The sequence below is a fragment of the Erpetoichthys calabaricus genome, chromosome 1, assembly GCF_900747795.2.
Source record: "Erpetoichthys calabaricus chromosome 1, fErpCal1.3, whole genome shotgun sequence".
Classification (NCBI taxonomy): Eukaryota; Metazoa; Chordata; class Cladistia; order Polypteriformes; family Polypteridae; genus Erpetoichthys; species Erpetoichthys calabaricus.
This window is the reverse complement of record NC_041394.2, coordinates 23265241-23278959: the sequence shown is the minus strand read 5'-3', so window position 1 is coordinate 23278959 and position 13719 is coordinate 23265241. Positions and strand designations below refer to the sequence as shown.

The window sequence follows — 13719 nt, the reverse complement described above, 5'->3', positions numbered from 1 at the left end:
GCATAGACTTTCCAGCCCAGCTGGTCGACTCGTCAGCCCCACTCAGAAGGTCAATTAGGGCCAGGTAATCAAGCACCTGGAACGCTTCCGGGTAGGGTATAAAAAAGGCCAGCCACCACCACTCGAGAGAGCCAGAGTCGGGAGGACGAGGACGAGGACAAAGCCTGAGCCTGAGGAGGAGTGGTGGTAAAGGGAGAAGATAGAGAGAGTGTTTGTTGTGATATATTGAAGTGCTTTTGGGACTGTGTTGGGCCCATGGGACACGGGGAAGGCATGCCCCACGGCTGTAGAAATAATAAAGCGTGTTTTATTTAAGTACGTGCCTCTGCCTGAGTCTGTGCCGGGTCAGGCGCTATATAGCGCCTTTTATAGTGGTAATGCCTGGCAGGCAGATTATCACCATCTTTAACTCAATGGAATTAATGCAATGTGTCAGCATCATAAACCGATTAAATACATTAAATTCAATAAAATTTCAACATGGCTGACACGTTGGCGCAGTGGGTAGCGCTGCTGCCTCGCAGTTAGGAGACCCGGTTGGATGATGGATGGATGGATTTCAACATTTTACGTTATTTCCCCAAATTCCTATGTGATTCATCCATCCATCCATTATCCAACCCGCTATATCCTAACTACAGGGTCACGGGGGTCTGCTGGAGCCAATCCCAGCCAACACAGGGTGCAAGGCAGGAAACAAACCCTGGGCAGGGTGCAGGGCGTGCACACACACACACACACACACACACATACACACCAAGCACACACTAGGGACAATTTAGGATCGCCAATGCACCTAACCTGTATGTCTTTGGACTGTGGGAGGAAACCCACGCAGACAAGGGGAGAACATGCAAACTCCACACAGAGAGGACCCAGGAACCGAACCCGGGTCTCCTTACTGTGAGGCAGCAGTGCTACCACTGTGCCACCGTATCTTTGTGTTCAGCCTGAAGCTGTCTCATAATCGAGAAGGATTTTTCAGCAGCCAAAACTTTTGAAAAAATATCTAGTCCAGTGTTACAAGTATGATTTAGAATATGCAAAATGAAGTACTTGAAATGGAACCAAATGACTGGTGGTACACTTTTTGTGGTGTGTCACACACATGCATATTGGAGATGGTTTACAGGCTCAAATGTAAGTTTTTCTCACCGAACCAGGGGTTGATGCTATCCTCTGATGTTTCTCACTTTTCTCCCTTTGCAGACCAGCAGAAGAACGCACCTCCTGATGACGTACTTTCTGAATCGCCAGATGTCGCCACCTGATCAAATCATTTCCGGTACCAGTTACAAGATCCCTCCTCTTCCTATATCTGCCATATGTCATTGCCTGTTAGTTCTCTTTTGGACTCTTGTCTGTAAAGACCATATCCTTAACCCTACCAACATTTCAAGTATATGGGGACGGTTTCCCCAAATCTTTATCTTTGTGTTTGCCTCTCATTTACAGGCGATACAAAGAGTTGGGACAGGGGAGTCCTTGTGAAGCTTTGAGCCTCAGGATATATCGACATTCAATCAAAAAGGTTCTGGGCACTCACCCGTATGCTAAGAAAAGTTGTTGGTACAGTGAGACTTCGATCATTGCAATATACTGACAGTGAATCAAAGAGCGGATAAAGAGGTTCATTGTGAAGATTTGCAAACAGGTAACGGGTATTCACCGGTACACTAAGGAAAGGTGTCAAAACGGTGAGACTTCAATCATTGTGAAATACTGATAGTAGATGAATGAGCAAGTGGTTCAAGGTGAAGATTTGTGAACAGGTTCCAGATACTAATCGCCATAATAAGGAAAGGTGTCTGTACGGTGAGACTTTTGATTGTTGTGATACACTGACAGTCGATTGAAGAGCAGGGCGAAAGGTTCACGTTGAAGATTTATAAACAGGTTCTGGGTACTCATTGCTATGGTAAGGAAAGGTGTCGGTACTGTGGCACCGGGACGCCCAGGAGGACAGGAGGAGGGCTCATTGCTCCTCCAGAACGCGAGGGGGCGTCCACCCTGGTTGTATTGGGGGCCATGGGTTCAGAGCTTGGAAGCTCTACTCTGTAGGGGCCCATGGCCACCGCCAGGGGGTGCTTGCCCTGATGCCTTGGGGACTCTGGACCCCAGCGCTTCCGCCACACCCGGAAGTGCTGGGAGGAAGAGAAGAAGGGACACCCGGAGTGCTTCCGGGTACACAGCCGACACTTCCGCCACACTGGGGAGTGCTGGTGGAAGATTGCCGGGGAGCACCTGGAGCACATCCGGGTGTGTATAAAAGGGGCCGCCTCCATCCAGTCACTGACAAGAGTCGGGAGGAAGGAAGATGATGTCGGGAGGACGGCAAGGAGGCGGCCTGAAGAGAGAGAAGGCATTGTGTTGTGGCCAGGACTTTGGGGTCTGTGAGCACAGTAAGACTGTACATAATAGTATAAATAAATGTGTGATGGGTGACATGGACGTGTCTGCCTGTCTGTGTCCGAGCCAGTCTCCACAGTACGATGAGACTTTTGATTGTTGTGATACGCTGACAGTCGATTGAAGAGCAGGGCGAGAGGTTCACGTTGAAGATTTGTAAACAGGTTCTGGGTACTCATTGCTATGGTAAGGAAAGGTGTCGGTACGATGAGACTTTTGATTGTTGTGATACACTGACAGTTGATCAAAAAGTGAAAAGTTCATGGTGAGGATTTGCAAACAGGTTTTTTGGGTACTCACTGGTATGCTAAGGAAAAGTATCTGTATGTTGAAACTTCGATCGATACAAAACACTGATAGTTGATCGAAGTGCGGGATTAGAGATTCACAGAGAAGATTCTTAAACAGGTTCCAGGTACTCACTGGTACGCTAAAGAAACGTGTCAGTAAAGTGCGACTTCGATTGCTCAGATACTCTGACAGTCAATTGAAGAGCAGAGCTAGAGGTTCACTGTGAAGATTCACGAACAAGTTCCAGGTACTCACTGCTACACTAAGGAAAGATATCGGTACAGCAAAACTTTCGATCATTGTGATACATTAACAGTCGATCAAAGAGTGAGAAGTTCATGGTGGAAATTTGCAGAAAGGTTTTTTTGGGTACTCACTGGTAGCTAATGAAACGTAACAGTACTCAGTGTTGAAACTGGCCTAAACTCCATGTTGATACCAATGAGCACTGGCCCACTCTAAGCACTGGTTTAATGAAAATCTTTAGAAAATGTTCAAGCTGTATCTCTCCGTACTCACATTTCATGGTAAGACATTCAACTGTAGAAAGACAAACAGAAAGCATGAAAGAGCTCTGTTACACTACACAAAACTACGCAACAAAAAAGTGTCTTACCGTGATGTAATTTGTGGAGCAGCTGCCATCATCTTGTTTACTAGAAAAGAAATAAAAAACATTTTTGTCAATCATTTTAAACTTTATTCAAAATACAGAAAATGTACACACTGACTTGAATGATGAGTTTTATCGCAAAAGTGTTCAAAAAAGTCATTTTGGCCTGCAAAGTTTCTTTTTTATTGGTAGACAAGTTAATCCTGGAAATGCCTAAATTATTATCCTTGCTTTACACAAACACCCTGGCATCGTTATCTCTGGAATTCTTAATAAGGGCTAACCCCCTTTGTAAAGAATGCAACACCAAACCTCTGAAACACCACAAGAATGGCCGAGGCCATATTTATTCTCATGTTCACCAGTTGTAAGGACTGAGCCTCTGAAGTGACTATCACTTGTAGCCTGCATTTACATAATCTTAGCGAATCAGTGGCAGTTGGCGGTGTGCTCCCTTGTGGGGCGGTCATGTAGTCTGACGTACCCGGCGACTCATTTCAACTAGTCCATGACTTGCTCTGACAAGATCAAACAGGTTTGGCTTTCTCATTAGTCTTGGGGCAACTGTGTGAGCATGAGAGCTGACAATCAATGAATGCTCATCCTGAAGTTCAATGCATGGAATATAACGAAGAGCAATAAGAAACAAGAGTGTTTTGGACCTCACAAACAGAAGAAAAGCTTGTCTGTGTGATGTTTCATGTTTTGAGTGCCATGACAGAATGGAAACAAAACAAAATAGGACCAAGCTTGTGTCTCAATTCACCATATCTGTTAACCCTTTGTTTTTTTTTTTAATTTTATTGCTTTTATTGTAATCAATCCATACAAATAGATCTATTTTTACAAAAATTTGGATTGAAAACAAATCAACCCCCACACCTGAGAAAGACAGCATGGCCAATGGAGTAAAACTTAAAGCTAGTAAAAATAAATAAATTGATGAGTTTAATAGGCAGATAAAGATAAATGGAGAAGAATAAGAAATGGGAAGAGAATTTGCTTCCTCGGGGCTTTAAGAGCTTATTCTAAAATATTATTGATTAGATCCTGCCAGGTTTTGAAAAAGTTCTGCACGGATCCTCTAAGTGAGAATCTGATTTTTTCCAATTTTAAATAATATAAAACATCAGTTACCCAATGACTTAAAAGAGGAGAGTTAGGATTCTTCCAGTTTAGCAAAATAAGTCTGCATGCCAATAGTGCAGTAAAGGCAACCACAGTTTGTTTGTCCTTCTCCACTTTAAGCCCCTCTGTAAGCCCACCAAACACACCTGCTAATGGGTTAGGAGGGATTGTGACTCCAAGGCTGTCTGAAAGGCATTTAAAAATTTTGGTCCAGAATGATGTTAATTTGGTGCAGGCCCAGAACATGTGACCCAGTGAGGCTAGAGCTTGATTGCAGCATTCGCAGGTTGGATCTCGGCCTGGAAACATTTTGGACAGTTTTAAGCGAGACAGATGTGCTCGACATATAATTTTGAGTTGAATAACTGAATGCTTTACACATATGGAGCTCGAGTAAATTCTCCGCATTGCTACCTTCCACTCCTTTTCTGATATGTTGAGTGAGAGATCCTTTTCCCACTGTACTCTGGGATCTTTGAAAGGGAGAGACTGTAAAATAATTTTATATACTGCAGAAATGAATAATTTTATATACTGCAGAAATGCTGTCTGAGTCCTCGAAACTGAGCAATATTTTTTCCAGCATAGTGGGAGGTGGGAGGTGAGGAAAATCGGGCAGGTTTGTTTAACAAAGTTTCTAATTTGAAGATAGAGAAAGAAATGTGTTGCTGGAATGTTAAATTTGGAATGTAATTGTTCATAGAATGCAAAGACATTGTCTAAGATCTCTAAGTAATTTAATCCCAAATGTTTTCCAGATATTAAAAACTGGATATGTTTGCGAGGGTTGATAAAGGTGGTTCTCGTGCAGAGGTGCCACAGATAAAAGATTTTCCATCTTAAAATGCTTTCTACATTGGTTCCATATTCTGAGTGAGTGAAGCACAATTGGGTTGTTTGTATATTGGTTATAACTCAAATTAATAGGGGCACAAATCAGGGAATATAAACATTAGAACATTAGAACACTCTAGACATTCAACCCAACAAAGCTCGCCAGTCCTATCCACTTATTTCTTACAAATAAACATCAAGAAGTACTGCAGGATTTTATTTCTATTGTGGACCAAGCCTGTGTATGTTCATCTATTTGTGTCCAGGTTTTTATAGCTTGTATGTTTGCTGCCCAGTAATAAAACTGAAAGTTAGGTAGAGCCATGCCACCTTCTGCCTGAGGTCTTTGTAGGGTCGCTCTTTGGATACGTGGATGTTTTAAGTTCCAAATAAATGAGGTTATGGTTGAATCTAATTGCTTAAAGAATAATTTATTTATGTACAGTACATTGGAATATTTTGAAATAAAAAGAGAAGCTTAGGAAGGATGTTCATCTTAACAACGTTAATTCTTCCAGCTAGAGTGAGATGAAGGGGTTGACCATCTATGCAAGTCTTGCTTCATTTTTTCCATACAGATGGCGAAATTTTGTTGATGAAGAGCTTTATATTTACTTGTGATGTTTACCCCTTGGTATTTAAACTGATCTGCAATGATAAAAGGGAAGGTGTCCAATCTAACATTGTGTGCTTGAGAATTCACTGGAAAGAGCACACTTTTATTCAAATGAATTCCGAGACCAGAAATCTTTTGAAATTCTGTAAGTGCTGTTAGGACTGTAGGCCCTTTGTTAACCGCAGTCATTGAGTCTGATATGCTACACGAATAAAAGCCGCATATAATAGGTGTCTTTTCAAATGCATGCTACTGTGTAGCTTTATTCCTCTTAAGACATGTGTTGGTTGGGTCTCGTTTTTATTTTGTATCTCACAATGTTACTTTCACCCACTTACTGCAGGATGTTTTGGAAAGTCTTCCAAATCATCTCTCTCACATATCTTCTATGCCTTCTCTCTCTCATATTAATCAACATATCATCAAATTCTCTCAAAATCCATTCTTTCATACAAGGCTTTGCTAGTTGACTGTGCAGATCAGGGTTGAATTTTAGGGAGCTATTGCTTCTTCTGTATTAGACACCATTTTGCATAACCATCATTAGGGTCGCCTCCAGCGATTTCTAGCTGTGTGGTTTCTGGGGTCATGACCTTGAGTTCATTGGTACGATGAGATAAAAGGTTACCAGTTGCACCAAGCTTTATTTTATTTTAACTTTCGTTACTAACTGATCTTCGTGTCTTGCTTGGTTTTGTCCTCTTAGCCTGATTTTTGACTTTTTATTCTTCAGTTTCAGTTGCTTCCTTTAGATTTTATTTATTTTGTTTTGCCTTTTGCATGCATCTCCCAATCATCACAAAAACTTTTCCCCATTTCCTGCTGAGCCTTAACACTGATTATACAAGAGTTAGCAACAGTTCCATTACCCAGAATAATCGGACAACTATTAATTTCAAATGATCTTGTTACTTGTCAGTGAGATTACTTTTAGTTAAATGTAATGCTGAGTTCCATTTGAACTGGAAAGTCTGAATTTCTGTGTTCTTAGAATTTTCAACTGGAACATTCCCCCCAAGTCAGATTCCTTCTCGAAAATTGGGCTGGTCTGTAAAGTTCAAGTTTGTCCAAATTCAGAGTATGGCGTCAATGCAAATGGCGCCATACACCATGAACTTTAGTTAAAGCTGTAACATTATACTTTTTATTAGCACTTCTGTCTATTGGTGTCCTTCAACATCTGCAATAAGATGCTACAGATGTTCTATCAGACAGTTGTGGCGAGCGCCCTCTTCTATGCGGTGGTGTGCTGGGGAGGCAGCATAAAGAAGAGGGACGCCTCACGCCTGGACAAACTGGTGAGGAAGGCAGGCTCTATTGTAGGCATGGAGCTGGACAGTTTGACATATCTGGCAGAGCGACGGGCGCCGAGCAGGCTCCTGTCAATCATGGAGAATCCACTGCATCCACTAAACAGGATCAACTCCAGACAGAGGAGCAGCTTCAGCGACAGACTGCTGTCACCGTCCTGCTCCACTGACAGACTGAGGAGATCGTTCCTCCCCCAAACTATGCGACTCTTCAATTCCACCCGGGGGGGTAAACGTTAACAATATTCAAAGTTATTGTCTGTTATACCTGCATTGTTATCACTCTTTAATTTAATATTGTTTTTATCAGTATGCTGCTGCTGGAGTATTTGAATTTCCCCTTGGGATTAATAAAGTATCTATCTATCTATCTATCTATCTATCTATCTATCTATCTATCTATCTATCTATCTATCTATCTATCTATCTATCTATCTATCTATCTATCTATCTATCTATCTATCTATCTATCTATCTATCTATCTATCTATCTATCTATCTGTGTCTTATAAAATCAGTCATACACACAGCACTGTCCAACCTCTACCTGTGATCATTTTACTACAGTGTATGGATGCACAAAATACAGTGTAGTGTGTTGTTGTTCAATAGTGGTCTGTATTCCAAAAGAGCACACACTAGCAAAGGTTTTGCTGGACATGTTCATTTTGTTTTTCCAAATGTGTTTACTTGAATGTGGTCAACTCAGGTGTGACATTATTCCAATGTCCCAGATCTGACATCCAAGGTCAATGGAAAGCCACATAAGAACATGTTAAATGCAAAGTTTCAAGCACCTACTTCACATCTTCTTACAGGCATGCACACACTGGTTACTTTATGTGAGCTTAAGCGTATACATTCAAATAGTAATAACACCTTAGTTGTGTTTGCTTTTACATTTGCATATCTCCCAGTATTCATAAATTTGTTTGCATACATCCCATCGGTCATGGTACTGGAAAATAAACTTTTAGAGCATGACCAGACAATGCGTACACAAAACCAAAAAGGGATCGAGAACAGGCTTGGTTGAGGTATGTGATAACCTGCCGGGACAAGAGGGGGCGCTGTCACTAACATTCTCTTCTCCTTCTCTACCCACAGCATTGAGAAACTGCCCAGTGAGGACATTTAGTCCCGCCCATTCCGGTTTGTGTGAAGGAGGTGTCATTTGCACTAAGAGCAACCCGCTGAATGGAGGTCCAGTGATAGACCCTTATTCTATTGCAAAGAGACAGATTTTACTGTTTTTCCAGAGAGGCTAGCAAGAAACACGACTTTTGTTTTGAATGGGACAACCCAGTTGGTGTTCCAGCTTTCCATTTGTGCAGTGACCTGTCATTGCTGGACCCGGCCACACCATGTGTCTGTGCAGGTTTTTACAAACTGGGTAACTGCCCACAGTTTAACAATTAATTTTATAGACAGCTTTTGCTGGGTTTGAGTGGGAAGGTGGCACAGTGGCAGCACTGCTGCCTCGCAGTGAGGAGACCAGGGTTCATGCCCCAGGTCCTCCCTACATGGCGTTTCCATATTCTCCCTGTGACTGCTTGGGTTTCCTCCAGGTGTTCCAGTTTCCTCTCACAGGCCAAAGACATGCAGGTTCGATAATTTGGCCCTTGTGTGTTTGTTCTCCCTGCGATGGACTGTAGCCCTGTCCAAGGTCTGTTCCTGCCTTGTGCCCTCTGCTACCTGGGATAGGCTGCAGTACCCTTTCATGAACCTGTTCTGGATAAAGCAGGTTTGAAAATGACATGATATTTTGCAGAGTTCCATTTATCACGACAATGTCAGCCGCCACGGCTGGTGCGTCTTTGTTAACGTCGTCCCAGCCGGTTCGTTTTGCGCTGATAAATGCCAGATCGGTCGTGAACAAAACTTTCATCCTGAAAGACTTTTTTCTTTCCAATGGCCTGGATTTTTTATGTACTGCTGAAACCTGGATTTTACCGGGCGAGACGCTCTCACTCACTGAAGTTTTGCCCCCGGGATGTTCCTTTATCAACACGCCGAGAGCGCTGCGCTGCGGCGGGGGCTTATTGACCTTATTTAAATCTGATTTTATCTGCAAATGCCCTTCCCTTCCGCTTTCATTTTCCCCTTTAACTTTTGAGCTCAGTATGTTTGAACTTGTCTGTTCTCCACCGCTGCTGTGCACACTCAACTATCGCCCCCCAAAATATAATAAGGACTTTTTAGACGAATTTTCAGCTTTTTTGGCTGATATTACCTGCAGATATGATCGCTTCCTTTGTTTGGGTGATTTTAATATCCATGTTTGCTGTCCCGTTAAACCTCTAGCAAAAGACTTTCTGGACATTATTGACTCCTTTGGTCTTTCTCAACTAGTCAATGGACCAACACATGGACAGGCTCACACACTGGATCTGGTTCTTTCTCGCGGTCTCAGAATCAGTGACTTGGACATTCTGCCTCCCAGTTTTTCTGATCACTCGCCTGTTCTGTTTAATTTGGATTTGGTCTCTGCTGAGCATGGTAAATCCACCACTACCCGTCCCTTCCGTGTCATTTCCCCTTCTGCTGCTGAAGATTTTGCAGCTGCTTTTTCATCAATCTCCACATCATGTGAATCCACGGATGCTGATGTTTTATTGCAAACCTTCTATACTTCCTGCTGTTCTGTGATGGATGTTGTAGCCCCACTCAAACAGAGACAATCCAAAGTCAAGCATGACCCATGGCTAAATGAACAAACTCGCTCCATCAGGCAAAACTGTAGGCGGCTAGAACGTAAATGGAGGAAAGATGGTCTCACTGTTACCTTTGACTGCATGAGAGACATGTGGTCTCAATACCAGAGAGCAGTCAGAGGTGCAAGGAACCGTTTTTTTACTGACATCATCTCAAAAAATTCTGGCAATCAACGTGTCTTATACAAAACACTGAATGCTGTCCTCTCTCCAGCTACAACTGTTTTCTCTTCTCCCTCCAATGCTCTTTGTAATCAGATCCTTACGTTTTTTCTGGATAAGGTCACGAACATTAGATCCCAGATCTCCATTTCTTCTTCTGGCTCTGTTGATTTAGCCGTTCCTGTACACGGCTCCCTCACTAGCTTTGAACCCATTTCGCTCCCCCATCTGGAAAAAATCGTCGCCTCAATGAAGCCTTCAGGCTCTCCGGACGATGTGGTGCCGTCCAGACTGCTGAAAGATGTCTTTCCTGTGATTCGATATGATGTCTTAAAGATCATAACTAGTAGTCTATCTTCGGCTACAGTTCCTTGTGCTTTCAAACACGCAGTTGTACATCCAATCGTGAAAAAACCTGATCTTGACCCTGCCGTCTTCTCCAATCTTCGTCCAATTTCCAAACTACCTTTCCTGTCAAAATTACTCGAAAAAGTAGTTTATGAGCAATTAATTCACCACCTACAGGACCATCAGGTAATGGACCTTTTTCAGTCAGGCTTTAGGCCCCAACACAGCACAGAAACCGCGCATTTACGTGTCCTAAATGATGTCCTTTTGGCATTGGACTCAGGACTCTACGTGATTATGGTTCTTCTCGATTTATCTGCTGCCTTCGACACAATCGACCACGACATCATGATCTCCCGACTCGAATCCTGGGTTGGTGTATCTGGCTTAGCCCTCGACTGGTTCAGGTCATATTTCTGCAACAGGACTCTTAGAGTCATGCTAGATGATTTTTCATCTGAATCAGTCCCACTCCCATGTGGTGTCCCCCAGGGTTCCATTTTGGGGCCACTACTTTTTTCAATTTACATCCTGCCTTTAGGTGCAATTTTTAGAAAACATGCAATCTCGTATCACCTATATGCTGATGACTGCCAAATTTATTTCTCCCTCAAGTCAATTGACTCCACTAAACCTCTTCTCAACTGCTTATCTGACATTAAGGACTGGCTGGCTGTAAACTTCCTTCACCTGAACGATTCAAAAACCGAGGTCATTGTTTTTAGTCCCGACCGCAAACAGACCCTACCCCTTGACCTCGACTTTCTTCCCATTCCAGTAACTTCGCCTGTTTCCAATCTTGGAATCAAAATGGATATGGTCCTGAAAATGGATGCTCAAGTCAACAGCACAGTAAAATCCTGCTTTTTCCATCTCAGGCGAATTGCCAAACTCAAACCAATTCTGCCTTACCACCTCCTGGAATCAGTAATCCATGCATTCATTACGTCCCGGCTCGACTATTCTAATTCCTGCCTATATGGTATTAGTAAAGCCACTCTTTCGAGACTCCAATTGGTTCAAAATGCGGCTGCAAGACTTTTAACTGGAAGCAGCAGAAGCCAACACATTACACCGATTTTAAAAACCCTACACTGGCTGCCGGTTAGCTTCAGAATTGATTTTAAGATACTCCTCTTAACCTATAAGGCACTAAATGGTCTAGCCCCTGCCTACTTGAGTGTCTTGCTCCATCGTCACAATCCCCCTCGTGTTCTTAGATCCGCAGATCAGCTGCTCCTAACCGTTCCCAAGGCACATTTTAAAGCTCGTGGTGAAAGGGCTTTTTCTGTCTGTGCACCCAAGCTCTGGAACTCCTTACCTTTAGTGGTTAGGCAAGCCACTTCAGTCACCACATTCAAATCACACCTAAAAACGCACTTCTTCACATTGGCTTTTAATTCTTAACCTGTCTTATTCCCACTTGCTTTTTGCTATTTCTCTGTTTTATTGGGTCCCCTGACCTGTTTTTTTTTAGTGTCTCTGTTTTAATTCTCTCTTAATGTTTGTTTTTTTAAATATTTTGCTTTTAGTCTTGCTTGTTTTAACTGTACAGCGCTTCGGTCAGTTGTAATGCTGTGTTTTTAAGCGCTTAACAAATAAAAATGGTATGGTATGGTATTTATGTTAATCCGTTCTGAACCACTGTGTTTTCTTTACGTGTATTCATTATGTAATTAGTAACTTATAAAGTTTGTGTTCGTATTCACCTGTCACAGCTCTCTGTGTTTGCCCTCAGTAAAGGCTGCCATTACAAAAATAAACTGAACTGAGTTTAATTAAACAGGAACAACCAGAAAAAGACGCAACTCAGGGCGGCCCATCTGGTTTATAGAGAGATTGCTTGGTCAGAGGTGTGGTGGTTGTTTTAGCAACTTGGAGGTAGCAGTACACGGTTGCCTCAGGCCAAGTGCGCAATGCCTCGCCCAGAATACGTGACCCAAGAATAAGGGCATGCCAGGCTGACAGGATTTACGAGGGATTGTTCAGGCATGTCTTTACAGGACCGTTGGATTGTCATCATGATTTCAGATTCATTACGTGTCTTGTTTGTTATAATCTCCGCTGATGGTATACATGTGTGTTTATTTTTGTTTATATGTTTCTTAATTAATGGGACTTTGCAGTGGCAGTAGCTTTAAAGTTTAGGGGATAGAGGAATTTGATTATTTTTTAAAAGCTTAGATGTTCTCTGCTGCCAAATGTTAATAATTATACACGTCACTTTTGAAAGGAGCGTGTGTTTATTCTGCATTTTAATAGTTTTGGACTGAGAACAAATGAGGGTGGAAGCTTTGAGGATTTCAACAAGCTTGTCTTACTGGCGTGTTCTGAAACTGTGCTGCCTTTGCTCTTTATAGATTTGGGAAGCCCAAAATGTAGAGAATGAAATTTTTTGCCCAAGCCATACGTAAAGTTTCTTAAGGATACTAGTGTCGAGGTTTATCATGGGTCTTACCCTTGGGTTTTGTTTCCAGACCCCCATTTTTTTATGAAGTTATGTTAAGTTACTCTTCTGTTAAGGGGTTCCCTCCTATTTAAGGCCCTTTAGACCTGAAAAAAAATCATTTTAGCCTATATTTTTGAACAGAAAATCACACCCTTATGATGAACCCCTCAACTGACTCAGGCGCCGCTGCGAGTGGCAGCCTTTCCAGCAGCTCCGTGTACGACTTTATCTTTCAACCTTTTTCTCTATTTCTCTGGTCACTCCTACCACTTTCTTTTATGTGGACTTGTTCCCTGGACACTTTTTACTACTTGGACATGGATTTTTACACGCCGAGCCTCGTCTGTTCAGGTAGTCAACTTCTAGCAATGTGAACAAAGGCCCATGCCGGTGTGGTTTCCTATTTACCTGACGAGGTAAGAAGGTCGTATTGTGGCAGCAGAGCCGGTGCTAAGCTAAAGGCTAAACGGCTAGCAAGGAAGTGGCGATACAAGCCTTCGGTGCCTTCTGTGATCCTGGGAAATGTGAACTCACTACCAAATAAGATCGACGAACTGGTGAAAAATATCAGGACCTACAGAGAATGCAGTCTGTTGTGTTTTTGTGAAACGTGGCTAACAACTAACATCCCAGATGCTAACGTGGAGCTACCCGGGTTTAGCGCAGTTAGAGCGGACAGAGACGCAAATACCTGCGGGAAGCGGAAAGGAGGTAGGCTTGCTCTCTATGTCAATACAAGGTGGTGCGACTCTGGACATGTAAACGTCAAAATCTCCACTTGTTGTAGGGACATCAAACTGTTGGCCATAAGTCTGCATCCCTATTACTTGCCCAGAGAGTTTGGA

General features: G+C 42.7%; 1 protein-coding gene across 1 annotated transcript in view; it reads right to left on the bottom strand.

Moving 5' to 3' along the window:
• Window positions 1-13719, bottom strand: part of capn12 (calpain 12) — a 163795-nt gene that overhangs the window by 40000 nt on the left and 110076 nt on the right. The window contains exon 12 of the mRNA XM_028796315.2: window positions 3317-3356. Within this exon, the coding sequence (XP_028652148.1) occupies window positions 3317-3356 (40 nt within the window). The remainder of the gene's footprint in view (window positions 1-3316; window positions 3357-13719) is intronic.